The 17,586-nt window shown below is 38.3% G+C and overlaps 1 protein-coding gene across 1 annotated transcript; it reads left to right on the forward strand.

Moving 5' to 3' along the window:
* Positions 1-307: 307 nt before the first annotated feature.
* On the forward strand, positions 308-12,683 carry Aldob (aldolase, fructose-bisphosphate B). The gene is made up of 9 exons (XM_003470903.4): positions 308-448; positions 4,643-4,764; positions 5,519-5,730; positions 6,567-6,621; positions 7,410-7,570; positions 8,168-8,251; positions 9,262-9,436; positions 9,812-10,011; positions 12,225-12,683. The coding sequence occupies exons 2-9, from the start codon at positions 4,653-4,655 to the stop codon at positions 12,318-12,320; spliced, it is 1,095 nt and encodes a 364-aa protein (XP_003470951.1). The 5' UTR covers positions 308-448; positions 4,643-4,652; the 3' UTR covers positions 12,321-12,683.
* The last annotated feature ends 4,903 nt before the right edge of the window (positions 12,684-17,586 follow it).

Genomic DNA, 17,586 nt, shown 5'->3' on the forward strand with positions numbered 1-17,586 from the left:
CACAAAAATAAAATTAAATAATATAAATAAAATAATTTTCTTTTGACCAAAGTCATACATTTAGTAAGTTCTAAAGCCAAACTAACGTTGTTGAAAAACCCTAGAGCTCATTCACTAGCTGGATAACTTATAATTCACTGTGCCCCAGTTTCCTCACCTTCAAAATCTGAATTAGGAGCTACATAATCTAAAGACCACCTTTGTAGTTTTACATTACACGCACACAAAGCGTGTGTGAACATGATTATAGGCATTGGTTGCGTAAGAACCAATCAGAGGTGTTGAATAAACACTTCCTACCCTGCTGAGGTAGGAAGGGGAGGGAAAAAGAAAAAAAAAACTTTAATTAAACATCTATAAAGTCCGTGCACACCCAAAGACCTGTCCTAGTTGGCAGCTGTTGCCTCACACAAAGCGTCAAAGTCTAAGAGGACTCTTGACTCAAAGAGTAAGTAAAGAATTTCCTTTGAAACCTTGGGACTGTACAGAGAGTAAGGGGTAGTGGTTGTACTAAACCTGTAGAGGATTTATTTGCCTTTGTTTTCAAGAAAACTATGGCGATGACAGAAAACAGTTGGTCTACTGAAAGGATCTTTCTTTCTTCTCTAAGCATAAATATTCATACTTTTCCTAAAGGTGGCAGAAAGTTCCAGATAGATTGCTAGTTACTGGTGTTACTTTTAAACTTCTGATCTAGGAATGGCTCGAACACTTCTGCTGTGTTAGACTCTCATCTGTTTCTGAGATTTCTGACTATTTCCTTTCTCACTTTTCAAAATGAGTACTTATGGCAAAGACTTACTTACATACTGCGTTCTCATTTTCTACATTCTCTTTCCACACCTACTGGTATCAGCACTGAAGTTTCTGTGTTTCAAAAATAAACACTCCAAGTATTTACCCTTTGCCTTCACCCACTGGTCAAATAAGGAAATGGGACAGGATTGGAAGCTTCACAGGCCAGTCGTCATACGCTTATGCATTTTCAAACATGTCACTTGCTGGAAGCTTTCAACATTTCCTTCTTCGCAGGGACTCTGAGAAGATCCTAAAGCTTTAGATATTAAAAATCAAAAGCTGATGATTTATCTTGGTACATTTGCTCTACTAACTGAAAACAAGTCACGTTATGAGAGTATGTTGCCTTTGTCATAAACTTTTTCTAAAACAGTACTTTGTGCTCCATTAGTCAGTTAGGAAGCAGCATTAACCTTGGCTTAACCTTGGCTTCTATGACACCCACTATCACTTTAGGCAAGGCATACCCAAGGAACAGGCCAACAGCAGAGTCAGAGAAAATAGGGCAGAGAAAGAGGGTGTAGTTTTTAACATCTAAGAGTTCTTTTGGCTTTAGCTGCGAGTTTAGAGGGAAAAGTCATCCTCAGGCAGAGACCTGAGGCTGTTCCACATTAGAAGACACCAGGAATCAGGCTACTTTCAAGCTGACCTGGACTGTCTCACTTCCCTTGTTTCTTTGCACTGCAGTGGGGAGCAAAGTTGTGGACATCTTCATCCATCTGTACGTGAAGGTGCTGTAGACAGTGCTTGGCAATCGTAGGCCTCAGTGAATCACACTTTCCACATTTATGTGCTTAAAAATGCACTTGCCCTGAACATTAAGAAGCTAATGGGACTTGCTGCTACACAGTATTCCTCTGAGAATTAAATATCTGTATTTTACAAATGACTTTTTCCAGGTTTCTTTACAGCAAGACAAAATGAACCACATTATACGGTTCCATCAGTCATTTGACCAAAGAACTGGCAATAAGGTTCTAAGTCACAAGGAAGCATGATGTAACTTGCAGTCCCAAAACACTGCAGCTTGGAAGGGACATCAGACATGGCCTTTCTAAGCCTTAGTTTTCTCATCTTTGGTGGTAGAATTGATACAAATATCTCTGAGCTCTATTTTCCTGTAGTTACTGTCTACTCATATATGTTAATATTCACAAACATTTCACAAGATTTGCACATATATTTCTTTATATATATACACATATATGTGTAAATCTATCTGATCATTAAGAAATTCAAATTTACAAAGAATGTATAAATGAAGTATGAGGGTCTCTCCACTTTATCCCATTCTTCACAGGTTTTTTTTTTGGTGCAATTTCTCTAAGTTAAAAGTTAAGGTGTGATATACATTGCATGTTGTTCTGAAACTTTCTTATTTTTTTCACTTCTCATCATGATTTAGTAATGTGAAAAAAATTTCATCACTTTTGTAAAAAAGTGGGTTTGATATCTCAGTGATCAGAGGCTTAGGGTACAAAGAAATCATTGTCAGGCTAGCCTCCTGTCTCCCTGTAATGAACATTGGCCAGTGACCCTGTTTTATGATTAACAGAGGGGCAACATCTGTGCTGATAGGGATACAGACCTTTAATCCCTCCATAGGAGTTTAACCTGTAAACAACATGAGTTTAACTTGACTTTTCTCTGTTATTCTGCTTGAGTCAGCATATTTAGAATGAAGAAAATAGCTTGGGACTAAATAGAAAAAAGGAAATACTTTAGATGACTTTTAAAATGTTAAAATGGAAATATGAATCATTTGCATTTTGTAGTGTTTTATAAAACATCTTCATTTTTTATCACACAATTCAACAAATATGTCTGAGATGCGCACAGGTCACACTTAAGTAGCTTGGCAATAAGAAAATCACAGCAGATATCACCATTTAATTCAGACTAAACTAAGATGCAGAGAAGTTACCTGATTTGTGCAAATTTCCAGCTGGGAGAGGCAGAAATGGTCCTTGAACCCAGGCATGTAATATCTCAGCAGGAAATCTATTAGAATTTTAATTGATAGTGTCTGTCATGTAATGATTTACAGTTTAAATCACTCTGGGGTTGTCAGCAAGGACTTTATGAACAATCTCAAGATCAATTGCTTTTACCCAGCTTACTTTCTCTTGAATAAAAAGGTGTGTAACCCTGTCTTTCAACATTGAGCCATATTAGATACTCGTCCTTGGACAGATAATTTAAACCATTTTATAGTCTTTTCTAATCTACTAAGAAAAAGGGACAAAGAGCTCAACTGATTCCTGAGATTATTGTGAGGAATAAATTATATGATGCATATGTAGCAATTAGAATAACTGGTAATAAATGATAACTTTTGTTATCATTGGCCTATTTTTACTTCTGTTTCATTCAGGAAACATCTTTATTTTTACTAGTTGTCAACTCCTTTGTGCAAATACTAAAGCTGAGGGGAAAAATTTGCACCTTGGTCCCCAGGTTGACATTTGTCAGCATAATGATTTGGATTCCAAGTCCAAAGATTAAAATCTCTGACTGTAAAATGAATGACTATGCATAAATATTCCCACACCATTTGTCTGTCGCTGGAATGTGATAGAGCTTTTGAAAATCATCTCTAGGAATTGTTACTCGCTAGCTTTTCCTTGTGTCCCATGACAGAATCATGGTTCCATTCTTTTGAATTAAAGCAAGAACCACTTAATGAACATAATTAATAAAGATAGTTCTTGCCATGATTACCTCTTTGCTGAGAGGCTCAAATGAGAACAGAGTTGTCTCTGTGCTTCTAGAAAGTATGGAAGGCAGAAGATATCCTATGCTCACAAGGTGCACACAGGTTGCATTTGTTTGAGTTCCTTGAACGTGAGACAACTAATATAATCACAATTTAATTCAAGCTAAACTAAGTATACATACATAGGTCATCCACTCTATATTGAAAATGCTAGATAGAGAGGAGGTTAGTAAAAAAAGGACATCACAGGATTGCATGAGAAAGTACTCAAAATAACCTTTACTCCTTTTCCTTTGCTGGCTCAACCTATGCACAAATCATTGAGTGATCAGAATTTTCCAATAAAACAGGAAGAATTCTCCCCTCTAGAGGACATTTCTGAGGAGGTTGCTTGGGTAGGGAATCTTTGAGCTAGTCTCTCCTCACTAAAGCAGTGAAGCTGAGAATTACTGGAGCAAGAATTGTCATGTGATTCCATTATCCTCAGAGATCATGAAAAATTTTCAATTTAGAGGCACTTAGGAAAAATCCTGATCTGCTCTCCATGGTCTCAAATGGCTGACTATAAGAAAAACACAGCTTGTACGTCAGCTCCTGCGGCCCCAACCAAAGTGAGGTAAACCTCAAAAACAAGTATGGATTCTCCTTTCAAATTAATTGCCTAAAGAATAATTTGCTGGGACTATAGGTTAACAGAATAAAGCATGAGATAATCCAAAGGCTATGAGCCCAAAGGCCTCATAGTCCTGATCTCAAAGCATCCCATAAATCACGTGGGGCCAAGAATACACACAACAGAGAACTAGTACATTACTAAAATTACTTCCATTTTAGTGGGTCCTAATTATCTGGTTCAGCTTCAGGATCAGTAACATCTAAGACCACCTAGGAATCATTCTGTTTAGAGTCACCATAAACATCTGACCCCTCACCTCTATCCATTATAAGTGTAACTACTTAGGTGAAGAAAAAAAAAAAAGACAGACATCATTTGTTTATCCAGTTGCTGAAACAGGTCAGAAGTGTCAGAGGGGCCTCTACAGCTCGTCTGCCTACCCTTGCTATCTTAGTCATGATCTATCTGAGCCACCTACACCTTTATGCATGGTTCTCCTGCTGTCTTCCCAGATCTGTCACCATGGCGCATCGGTTTCCAGCCCTCACCCCAGAACAGAAAAAGGAGCTCTCAGAAATCGCCCAACGCATTGTAGCGGATGGAAAGGGCATCCTGGCTGCAGATGAATCTGTAGGTAAGTCTGAAAAACAGCTGTGTCATACACTCAGGAAAAGCCACCTGAATAACCATCCTTCCTCTTAGCATAAACGTTTATACATGCATGCATGGCAGCAGAAGACTCCCAGTGCAGTAGACCCTGCATCTCTACTTCTGCCTTCGCAGTTCTGTAGTTCTAGAAGCAGTTTCTGAAAAGCCAAGAGAAAGGCTCTAGCTCTCCAGTAAGGGCCTTGCTAAAGGTTGCTTAATTCAGCTTATAGCAAGGCCAGGAACTCAGTAACTAATGAGGTCAGATACATGGCCGTCTATGCTTCTAATAAATCAGTAGAAAGTCAAGTCAGTCAAAAATGGCAGGGAAGAATCTGCAGTAGGACATGGTTTGTGGCTGAGAAATCCCTTTATGACACAGGGAGAACTTTTGCCAGCCTGCTCATCCCACCCTACAACAAGAAGAAATAAAGCCTTCCCGCTCCTCCTTCCACTGCACATACACCTTACCTGGATCAGTAGAGGTCTAAAAAGGTCCCAGGGCTTTCCACATTCACCTGGAACACATTTTCCACATTAACATTCACATTCGCCCTTTTATCTCCTAGCCAGCAGCCTGACAGCAACCAAAGTCTTCCCCCAGGAGACAGAAACTAAGCAGGAGTGTTAAAGATTTGAATTTTAAAGAAATCATCTTACTTTTTAAGACTGAGGGCAGAAAAGGGCCATAGTTTGAAAGTTCTGCCTTGCTCCATCCATTGCTGTTGGTCCACCATGTTTAGGTACCATGGGAAACCGTCTGCAGAGGATCAAGGTAGAAAACACTGAAGAGAACCGCCGGCAGTTCCGTGAAATCCTTTTCACTGTGGACAGCTCCGTCAACAAGAGCATTGGGGGAGTGATCCTTTTCCATGAGACTCTCTACCAGAAGGACAGCCAGGGAAATCTGTTCAGAAACATCCTCAAGGAGAAGGGGATTGTGGTGGGCATCAAGGTGAATACTCCTGTTCATACTTCACCCCTGCTTCTTCACAGGCCATTACTAGGGCAGGGTCAATACTCAGCATGGCGATCATCTCATTTCTCACTCTTTTCCATCATCTTCCCGTGGAGAACCAGATTCTCTCCTAGACATTTCTTCCAGGGCTGTCATCTCTCAACCAAGTTTTCTACAAAGTGTTTAGTCTCTCTTCATGTCTATTTGCTCATTTCTTAAAGAGCAAATATTAGCAGCAATTTCATAAAGATATTATAAGGATGAAATGATTTTTTAAATTATTTTCTATCACATAAATAATCAGTTACAGCAGCTATTTTAAAGTACATATTGTTCTATTTTCTAACTAGATCTTCCAATACTTCATGAAAATTAGAATTCATTGAGTATTCACAATTCCTAGCACTCTTTAATCCTCTATATCACCTATTGGAGGAGACTCCAGTTGCTGTCCTTACTTTAGAGGTGAGTAATAAAACACATCACGCTGTAGAGTAGCTAACTTGCCCATATTTAGTATCTAACTCTTGGGTTTGTGACCATAGTACTGGCTATTTTGAGAACAAAATATGCATCCTTATTCTCCTTTACCTTCTATCTGAACACAGCCTGGCAGGTGCAGGTGCTCAATAAACGTAAGGATTGACACTACCACGCTGTTCCTTCTAGGTAACTTCCTTTCTGTTGTGGCAAACGGAATTGTGTCTCCCACTGCTACACTTTCTTAATTCAGTCTTTGGTTTCTAAAAGATCCAAATAGCATCAAGCGCTCCGCTTGTGTTCTGCTGACATCTGACATCTGCTAATTACTTATTATTTATTTATATTCACAGTTAGACCAAGGAGGTGCTCCCCTTGCAGGAACAAACAAAGAAACCACCATCCAAGGTAAGGATACCTTGGATTTACTGTTAAGTCACCACCATATACGCCACAAACAATGTGGGTAAAGAAAGAAGCTAAGAATAACAAATATGCATAGTAGTCTAGTTCTAGAGCCATTCATACCTTAGTTTTCAATCCCAGTTCCTCCATTAAATAACTGTGAAATTTCAGGATGGTCATTTAAATGTTCTGAGCTTTAGTTCTCTTATATTAAGATGATGATAACGTAACTTTTCCAGAGAGTTCTGAGGATAATATTAGACAATGTAATGCTTACCACCACAACTTTCACAGAGAAGATACTCTGTGCCTCAAATTATTATTTTAAAAGAAAAACACACAATGATATTGAAGACCTGAATTTGGAACTTTGTTGTATCACATGTTACATTGGATCATTTTGCAAGGTACTACGTAAGAAGATGATAATTAATTACAGCACTGAGTTAGCTAAGCAGAAATCAATTCCAGCTCTTTCATTCTTCAGTTGTTTAAAATTTGTGAAAAAAATAATTTAACCACATGAAGCCTTGCTCTCCAAAATCTGTAAAATGAGTTTAATATTAACTATTAGTGTGCTCTTTTATTCTACCCATGAGAATACAGTATGTACACCAAAACATACGTATTAAGTCTAGGTTTTTTGGCCCTGCATTGGGATACATGTTTGATTACTTGGGCGTGGTCAGTCCTACATCTTTGTGGAAAAAGCTAAGCCAGGGAAAAAGTCTCACTTTACCAGCGGACCTACAAGGGTTCAAAGAAGCCTTTTTCTCTCCTGTGACTTGCAGGGCTCGATGGCCTCTCCGAGCGCTGTGCTCAGTACAAGAAAGACGGGTGTGACTTTGGAAAGTGGCGTGCTGTGCTGAGGATTGCCGACCAGTGTCCCTCCAGCCTTGCTATTCAGGAAAACGCCAATGCTCTGGCTCGCTATGCCAGTATTTGTCAACAGGTGCTCTGCCTTCCCTGGGGCTAAATAACTAGGGATTTCTCTCATATCCGTAGTACTGATCAGAATAATTTGATCTTGGTGACTTGATGCTAAATTTTTCAACCAATGTATACTGAGATTATCTCTGGGTCAAAGTTAAGTTTGATTTGCATCTGTGAGTACTATGTTGGGGTTACCAAAGTTGTGGGCACTTATAAATTCCCCATTAGAATTATAAACTCTGCTTGAATTTCTTAACTAGAAGGATTTTTTTCTCAGTGACTTAAACTTGACCGCTCTAACAGTAGTATAGCAGCTATTTTCTGAGGTAGCTAGAATAATCTCTACAATATGATGTAGTATAAAGGGATTATTTTAATTTTTTCCTCCATTCCTGAAAATCTTTTCTTTAACTTCACTGTTCCTTTTCTGACTAAGCCACAGATGCTCTCTAGATGCCCCATCAATTTCTTTTATCAACTAAACTCTTTAAATAGCATCCCTTCATAAGGGCTTCTTTCTTACCAATTGCATCTGTTCAATCTGCTCTTGAGGAAAGGTTCACAGTGAGCACAGCTTCACTTTTGTCCAGCTTTTGCCTCTGTATTTTTTCTTTAGAATGGGCTGGTACCTATTGTTGAGCCAGAGGTGATTCCTGATGGAGACCATGATATGGAACACTGCCAGTATGTGACTGAAAAGGTAGGTCTTAAATATAAAAGTCCTAATTCCAGTTAAAAATCCTGTGTTTTAAATGATAGCTATTATTTTTTTCCTGGGGTTGAGGATTGAATCCAGGATTGTGCCTTCTAGGTAAGCACCAAGCTACCACTGAGGTAATCTCCAGCCCTGATAACTGTTCCATGATATATAACAGCTGTTATCTTTGAAACAGCCTTTAGTTCAGAATCAATATGTACCATAGAAACAGGAAGGAGTTGCTAATTAACCCTTCACTTGTTGGTGTATGATACATTCCTCTTAAAGAAGATCAGTATTTCCAGTGCAAAGGCATGGGTTAGAGAATCCACTTCCACAATTGTGGGAACTTGGGCAAATTGTATTGTCTCTTTGGGACTACTTTTCCATTATATGTCCACAAGAAGTTTTAAAATAAGATCTGAGGCTCATGTAAGAAAGCGCAATTAGAAAATATGCTGTTCATGTCTGATATTCTAGTCACAGTAGTTTAGGAATAAGGCTGTCTTTCTCAAACACTGTGAGAAAGTATGAGAAATATAACATTATGTGGCCTTAATTTCTTTACTTGCAAACTTATGTGGGCTTAACCGAAATTTGAAAGTAGCTATGTCTCTGAAATGAATGTTTTTAATGATTACACAGTTTCTTTGGGGAGAACAGTGGAGGCCAGTTTAGGTGTCCCCATCTAGGTAAATCAAGATAATCTCAGCGGGGGATGACACTGACCAAATCTATAGTGGGAGACATAATGAGAAGGGTGTCTAGGAAGCAGACCCATGCCAATAGTAGTGGAGCATTAGAGTTGGAGTCATGGTGTAGTCCAACTTAGTTGTCCTCAGTGGCTATTTTGCACACATTGCCCAGATGGGTCCTGGTGGGGACGTTAGAAGCTTTGCCTAAGTACACATGGGAGCTGCTTCATCCTGTGTTCATGTAGTATAGAAGTGTCAAGGTCAGTATCTCTGAGACTGACTCTAGAGTTCAACCGTTTGGTCCTATTTGTCCTTCAGGTTCTGGCTGCTGTCTACAAGGCCCTGAATGACCATCATGTTTACCTAGAGGGCACCCTGCTAAAGCCCAACATGGTGACTGCTGGACATGCCTGTACCAAAAAGTACACACCAGAGCAAGTGGCTATGGCTACTGTCACAGCTCTTTACCGTACGGTTCCCGCAGCTGTTCCTGGTAAGTCTCCAAGTCTTAGCCTCCAACCCTTTGAAAGCATGCCATAGCATTTCTGCTTACTGTGGAGTTTGCTTCTATCACTGAAACAGACCTCTGCTATTTCAGCCAGCACTTCCTTTACTACTACGTGATGCTAAATACCATGAGTGTGTCTACAGGCTCACATCCATTTATTTACTTCATATTTATTAAAATCCTTTTCTCCTTATGTCAGCCAATCTTAGTGAATGTGAGCTGATTTTATTGACCCAAACCCATGTAAATCAAGTAAAGAAAAAATTGAGATATTGTATTTCTTTGAGGCTTACTGCTTGCTTCCTTAACCAGGAAACAGCAGCTGGCATCAAAACAGTGGGATGATTTCTCTCCTTTTAGGCATCTGCTTTTTGTCTGGGGGCATGAGTGAAGAGGATGCAACTCTCAACCTCAATGCAATCAACCTTTGCCCTCTTCCAAAGCCCTGGAAACTAAGTTTCTCTTACGGGCGGGCCCTGCAGGCCAGTGCACTGGCTGCCTGGGGTGGCAAGGCTGCAAACAAGAAGGCAACACAGGAGGCGTTCATGAAAAGGGCTGTGGTAAGATGCCTCCACCCTTCTTTACTTGGTCAGGTTGATATTTGGGGCTTGATGGAGAAGAATTGTTGTCTTAATGCCAGAAAAGGTTTCTAGAGATAATGTCTACTGAGTATTTGAAATACCATATGGGGAGCTCTGTAGGAAGACTGGAGCCAGAAAGTTTTGAGTTATTCACTGGAAGTAGAGATGATGGCAGTGGATTGCAGGACAATTTCAACAGAAGCACTTTTGTGGGAAGAAGAGGACTGATGGCTGGGTCAGGCATGCCTTTCCTTTTGGGAAGATGAACAGAGAAGCCACCATGAATCAGCAATTATTTAAGAGGATGAATGAAGGATTCTGAGAATAAGTGGAAAAGAATTTCAAAGAGTCAATAATACTATACGATGGAAAGAATTTTTTAAAACAGAGAAAAATTATGGAGACCGGCATTTGGGAACATATATCAGTGCCCTCAGCAGGACAGATTCAATAGAGAAAGAAGGGAGGTGTCCACTTAAGACCCAGAAAATTATCAAGAGAAATGAGGGCAAAGAAAAAATTTTAGTTATTTATAGCCATGACTTTTTAAATATTCTGTGGGCCCACAACTTGGGCAAAAAAATCAAACATAGTCTCTGCTCTTAGGGAGTTTGGAATGTAGTAAAACAGGAGAGGGGTTGGTATTTAAATGTAAAGCATATGAATCTGGGGGAGAGTAAAGATTAAGGAGTGGGACTAACTGAGGGCAGAAGGACTTAGAGAACATAAAATTATGTAAGACAAAATAATGAGTATAAGCAGCATTGTTGGTTTTAGAAACACAAAAAGATGGAAGAAACAGAAAAGAAGAAAGGATGGGTTTGAAATCCATTTTGATAGAAGGAAAAATTATACTGATTACGCTAATATCAGCACTAATTAGAGTTGCTGAGAATAACAAAGAAATAGAGATTTTAATTGCGACAGTGGGGAAGGTCATAATAAATATTGACTCTTCTGGAAACTGAGAAGACATTACTCCTGGCTATAACTGAGCATCAAACAAGATATATCTGGAATGAAAGCCAATTAGTGATAAACTAGCTTAGTTCTTGAATTTTCATAACAGCTCTCTAAAGCATTGAGGGAGGGTTGCATAAACTAATAAGAAAATATCAGGGCTGATGAATAAATGTTTTATAGGACGACAGAAGAGTTCCAAATTTTAGTGATAGTATTTAGTGTTATTATTTAGCTTGCTGACCATGGTATAGGAGGCTGGGCAAGGAATCAAGTTAGTCAAATGTTTGATGATGAGGACCTAAAGGACAGGAAGGCCCAAGGAAGCTGAGCTGCAGCTCAAGAAGAATGTAGTATTTTAAAAGTAGTGCTGTATCTTGACAATGAAAGAGAGGGAAGTGGTGTGCCGACGGATGGGATGGGGAGGGGATGCTCAGGACTGAGGGATTGTGAAAGTGCCAGAAGGAAAGGCCATCCTCACAGAAGGGAGGTTGAATTTATCACCTAGGACAGTGCATTACATTATCTGGAGGGACAGTTAAAATGTATGTTGTCGAGCCTCAAATTCTGAATTTTTAACTCATGGTTTTTGTAAAGTCAAGAGTAGCCACTTCAAACAAGTTCCTAAATAGTGCTTACAATCCCTGAACAATTCCTTGAGAATCACTGCTGTAATACCTGGATATTTTGGAGAGTCTTACGAACAGAGTAGCAACTGTGACTAGAAAAAAGTGGTACTCCTGAGGGGTATTAGGGTATTACAAGTGTTTCATATTTCTGAAGTTTACCTTTAATTGGATCATACACAGAGAATCAAATGATACCATGCTAACAACTACAGGAAAATCACATATTTTCCTGAAAAAATCCAAACAGAATATGGGAAAAAATTAACATATAAACACCTTTTGGCTACAGTGTAAATAATATATTACTGAGAAATTTCTCAAATTTAGTTTTTAGTGCTGTTGTTGCAATGAGGTTCATACTAAAAAGAAGTTTCACCACTACCTGACACAAACACCAAGATTACCACACAATTGTTCAGTAAAACGGTGAAATAGAGAGATAATATTTTATGGAAGTTACAAAATGGTATCAGCAGCAATATTCAGCAGCATTGCCTATAGTGAGGAAATAAAAAAGGGAGGGGGAATCTAATCACTAATAGAGTATCACACCCAGAGCAGCCTTCCCTCTAACTCATGGTCTTCTCTCTTGCTTGTTTGTAGGCTAACTCTGAGGCGGCCAAAGGAAAGTATGTTCACACCGGCTCTGCCGGTGCTGCTTCCACTCAGTCACTCTTCACAGCCTGCTACACCTACTAGCCCCGACGGCACCAGCCCAGCTCCAGTTTCCTAGCTGTTGTGGTAGCAAGACTGAGAGGAAACAGCCTTGCAATCCACCCTGCAACTTAGACAAAATTAGATGGGAACACAATACATGCTAAATCTTAAACATGGGAAGAACCAAATTAAACCTAAATATGAATATCAAGAATGTAATATAATTTTGCGTAATATTTCTTTCCACTCCTTATTCTAGTGCTCCAGATTATTCACCCAAGAAAAGCAAACCAATTCTCTGTCCAAATAAGAACTGCTGAATACAGAGAAGTGCATGATATAAAAAAAGAGCAGTGGTAGGTTATGAAGAGTTGCAACTAAAAAATAAATGGCCCCTAAATCTTCCATTGGTATTGGATTTCACTTTTCTGTTTTTGTCGATAGACTCAGTGTATTTTATTATCTTTAACTCCACTAGATATGCTGCCATTAATGGCCAGGGTCCTTAACTATGACTACTCTCTAGAAGCAATCTAGGTAATTCCAGCCTACCTTAGGGATCATTTACCCAAGGGCTTACATTTTACAGGTGATAAATCAACAGTTGAATTCCTTGCTAAGAGTCACATATGTAATGAAGAGCTGAGACTAGGATTCAAGTCTCTTCCTCATACAGTGGGTGCCTAGCTAGAGAGTAAGTTTGAGGCAGGGCTCCAAGCAATGTCCAATACATAAACACTAATATTGTAGGTCTTTTACCTTTTTCATTGCATTCAATCAAGCAGCAACTACTTGTGTTTCTATCATGTTACAATGCCCTAAAAACTGGCAAGTAACACTGGGTGTGACAGAACTCTTTTGTCAGAAAACTCTTCTCTAGAGCCTACTGAGCATCACTGAATCTATGTTGTACATTCCCATTTATTGGTTCAGCATGAATTTATAATCAAGGCTCAGTTATTTATATCTTTGGTCATTTGAATTGCATTTCCTGGGGAATAAAGATTTATGTAATGCATTTTTCCTAGCTACCATATGATGTACTTTTCATATAAAAGAATTATATTTGTCCTCAAAATCTTAATTCCAGCACTTTCCTCACTCAAGATAATATGAAATAAGTGTTATAAGGCTGCAGTCTTCAATTTCTATTAATTCTGTGGTCACTGAGTAAATATATTAGGGCCTTTCAAGCTTTAGTTACTCTGTCAGATTTATTCTAGTAGTAATTTAACACTTGATAAAAATAAAAACTGCTGCTAGACACAGAACATAATGAAGAACAAGATATAAAATCAACACACAAAAATCAGTAGCATTTGTTTTATTTTTATTTATGTATTTTTGTTTGTTTGTTTTTGTGACTGTGTAGTTAAGGCTGGCTTGAAAAGCCTCAAACTCATGGCAATTCTTCTGCTGCAGCTTCCCAAGTTCTGGGATTACAGGCATGTGCTACCATACCTGATCAATAGTATTTCTGTACATGAATCATGAGCCCACTGAGAAAGAAATCAGGAAAACAGTTCCATTCACAACATTTCTAAAATTAAATACCAGAGAATCAACCTAACTAAGGAGTGGAAAGGGCTTTATAATGAGCATTACAGTGCTCTAAAGAAATACTGGGAGAGAATGGAAAGAGCTGGATGCAGTGATGCACAGCTATTATACTGGCACCACGGGAGGTGGCAAAAGGAAGATCATAAATTTGAGTCCCACCTGGGCAACTCAGTGATTTAGTGAGGTTCTATGTCACTAAATAAATAAATAAAGCAAGCTGGGGATGTAGGGGCGCACCCCATGGGTTTAAATTGCAGTACTAAAAAAGCAGGTAAGGGAAGGCACCCACTGAATCAGCAGAATCGATACTGTCAAAATTGCTATTTAACTAAAAGTGATCTATAGATTTAATAAAATCCCTTTAAAATACCAATGACATTCTTCAGAAAACTAGAAAAAAATCAAAACCCATACAGAATCAGAAAAGACTCAAGGCAGGAAATTTAGCTCAGTAGCACAAGCGGCTGCCTGGCAAGTGCAAAGTCATCAGTTTGATCCCCAGTACAAAAAAAAAAAAAAAAAAATCGAGGAGGAGGAGGAGGAGAAGGAACAGGAGGAGGAGGACGTGGGGGGGGGGGAGGAAGAAGAAGAAAAGATACAGAGCAGTCAAATCAATCCTGAGTACAAAGAGCAAAGCTGGAGACATCATAATATTGAATTTCAATTTATACTATAGAGCTACAATAACAAAAACAGCACAGTACTGGCACTAAGACAGACACAAAGACCAACAGACTAGAACAAAAGATACCAAAACCCGCCTATCTACAACCATCTGACTTTGGCAAAGGGGCAAAAACAGTAAGTTGGTGAAAAGACAGCCTTTTTAATCAGTGGTGCTGGGAAAACTGGAGAGCCACTTGCAGAACATTTAAACTAGATCATTATCTCTTTTATTGTACTGAAATCAAATACAAAAACCTTGATATAAAAACTGAAACATGGAAACAGCTGGAAGATAACATAGGGCAGACACTTAAAGTCCTAGGTTCAGGCAAAGACTTTTTGAGCAGAGATCCAGCAACACAGGAAATATCAAGAATTAATGGGGGCTAGGGATTTAGCTCAGTGGCTTAAGTTCCTGCCTTGCAAGTGTGTGGTCATGAGTTCAATCCCTGGTATCGATAAAAACGAAAAAGACAAAAAAAAAAAAAAAGAATTAATGAATGCAATTATATCAAATTAAAACCTTTTGCCCAGCAAAGGAAACAATGAACAGAATGAAAAGACAACCTATAGAATCTGAGAGGATTTTTTTTGCTAGCTATTCTTCTGATAGAAGATTAATATCTACACGATAGAGAGCACTCAAAAAATTAACTGCCTCCAAAGAGATGACCTTTTCAAAACTTGGTAAATGATATAGAGACATTTATCTGAAGAAGCACAGATTGCCAACAAGCACATAGAGAAATGTTCAACATCTTTAGCTGTTATGAAAATGTAAATCAAAACAACTTTGAGAGGCCATCTTATCCCAATCACAATGGCTATTATTTAGAACACACAGACACAGACACAGACACAGGCACAGGCACACACGCGCGCGCACACACACACACACACACACAAATAAGGTTAGTGAGGAAAAAAGGAACACTTTCATATTGTCAGTGGGATTGTAAATGAATACAACTATGAAAATCACTTTGGAGATTCCTCAAAAAACAGAAATTCCAGAATATATGCTGGTAGGCATATGCTAAAAAGAATTAAAACTTTCTACTATAGTGATACATGCATATTCATGTTTCTGGCAGCATAATTCATAATACCTATGCTCTAAAAATAATCTATGCCCATCAAAATATGCTAGGTAAAATAACTCAGACACAGAAGATTAAATATTATGTTTTCTTTCACTTGAGAAACCTGAAATGAGTAAATGAATAAATACAATACAGCAATGATGATAGGAAAGTAGAAGGTAGACTCCTGGAAATAGAAAAGAGATAAAGGGAACAAGTAAGAAAAGAATGAGAATAAAAGAATTGAACATGCGCAGGATACTGCTACATGCAGCACCATTTTCTCCAAAATGAACATCATTACATCACTATCCTAAAACAATGAAAGTAATTGGTATGTTTCACTTTTCAGGGCAATGACCTTATCTGCTTCCTACAACTTTAAATAGGCAACACACACACACACACACACACACACACACACACACACACAAATTGACTGGAGGTTGATAAATGTGATCTAATTAGATGGTTGTAACAAAAGATGAAATAGCATTTAGGTTAGACATCATAAGATAATGAAAGGAAAAGAGACACTTAAAAAAGGATCTGTCTTTGTGTAAGAAAATTCTTTGAAAAGTCATTAAAATAAGATGGTATTTTGAAGACATAAATATCAAGAGCCAGGGCCACAAAACATGGTTTAATGCTGGAAGGAATGAAAATAGGAATTTGTTTTTGTTCTGAAGAAGAAGGGAAGAGAAAGGAAAGAGAGGGCAGAGAAATGAAGGAAAAGAAAAGAAATAAAGATGCAGGGAAAGTGGGAAAGAACAAGGGAATATGACTGAAGGACCTTAAAAAGAGGGGGAACTATTAAACAATCTAAAGATATTTGTCTTCTTGGGGAAAGAGCGAAGTTTCACAATTACTATTATTTAGAAAAAATGAGATACTGAGACAATTTTTAACAATTCATAAAATTAATTTAGTAGAGGCAAAAGCTAATTGTGACAGAAGACAATCCTTTAGAAACTTGCAGAAATTGGGATCAGCTTTTAGACAAAGCAAGAAAAGACTTTTTAGGTCCTCTGACTCAGCCCTCCTGGGAGAAGATTCATGTATACATCTACATTGTACTTACAGAAACAGAGTGGGAGATTGAGTTCTAGTGTGCTAAGGAAGTTGGCCATGGTCACCAGTTGAAGAGACTTAGGCAAGTCTGGATGTACAAAGACATTACAGAGAGCATTTTGACAGTGGTTAAAAGCACATATTCTGGAGCTACAGAGTCTGGAATCAAATGCTTATGCTATATGAATCTACAGTCTAGATTCAAATGCTTAGCTATATAACCTCAGGCATATTACACAGTCTTTATATATACACAAATTGTTCTTTTAACAGGACTTCCAGAAGTTTTTAATCTTCCAAACAAGAAAAAGTGTATCTTTACATATTACTGAGAAAATAAATGATTGATATATCTCAATAACAGCACCACAATCTCAAAATTCACAAAGCTCAGAAGACATTTTCAGCGAAATTTGATAGGGGCTACTCATCACTATTATACTTGCTGGGGTGCAAAGATACTTTTTTTGATAGTAGGTGCTGGGGAGAGAAGTAATATATGTAATATTGTTTTTATTCTCTAGAATCTGTAAAATTCAGATTTCCAAGACACATAAGGTCTCAAGATTATGTTTGTATATTTCATGTTTTTAAATTTTAAATTCATTTTTATTCCTTAGACACAGAGTCTTGTTTGTAGTCCACTTTGGCCTTGAATTCACTATGTAATCTAGGCTGGTTTCAAATTTGCAATCCTCCTGCCTCAGCTCATCTCCTGATTTTTAGGTAATTGGTGGACCTGTTCTTTCACATAGGATCTGCCAACTTTTACAGTAAAGGTTAATTGTCTATGTTCAATAGAGCCTGAAGGGCTCATTCAATGTTACCAACTCCCTAAGGCCATTTTCCCAGAGGATAAGTTTCCTGTCGTTCTCTCTGGTTGCCCTTTGAAATCTGTATTATTGATGAAGTCGCAAACTGCTCCACGC

The sequence above is a fragment of the Cavia porcellus genome, unplaced genomic scaffold (assembly GCF_034190915.1).
Source record: "Cavia porcellus strain 051 isolate PalLab524CR breed Dunkin Hartley unplaced genomic scaffold, mCavPor4.1 scaffold_1, whole genome shotgun sequence".
NCBI lineage: Eukaryota > Metazoa > Chordata > Mammalia > Rodentia > Caviidae > Cavia > Cavia porcellus.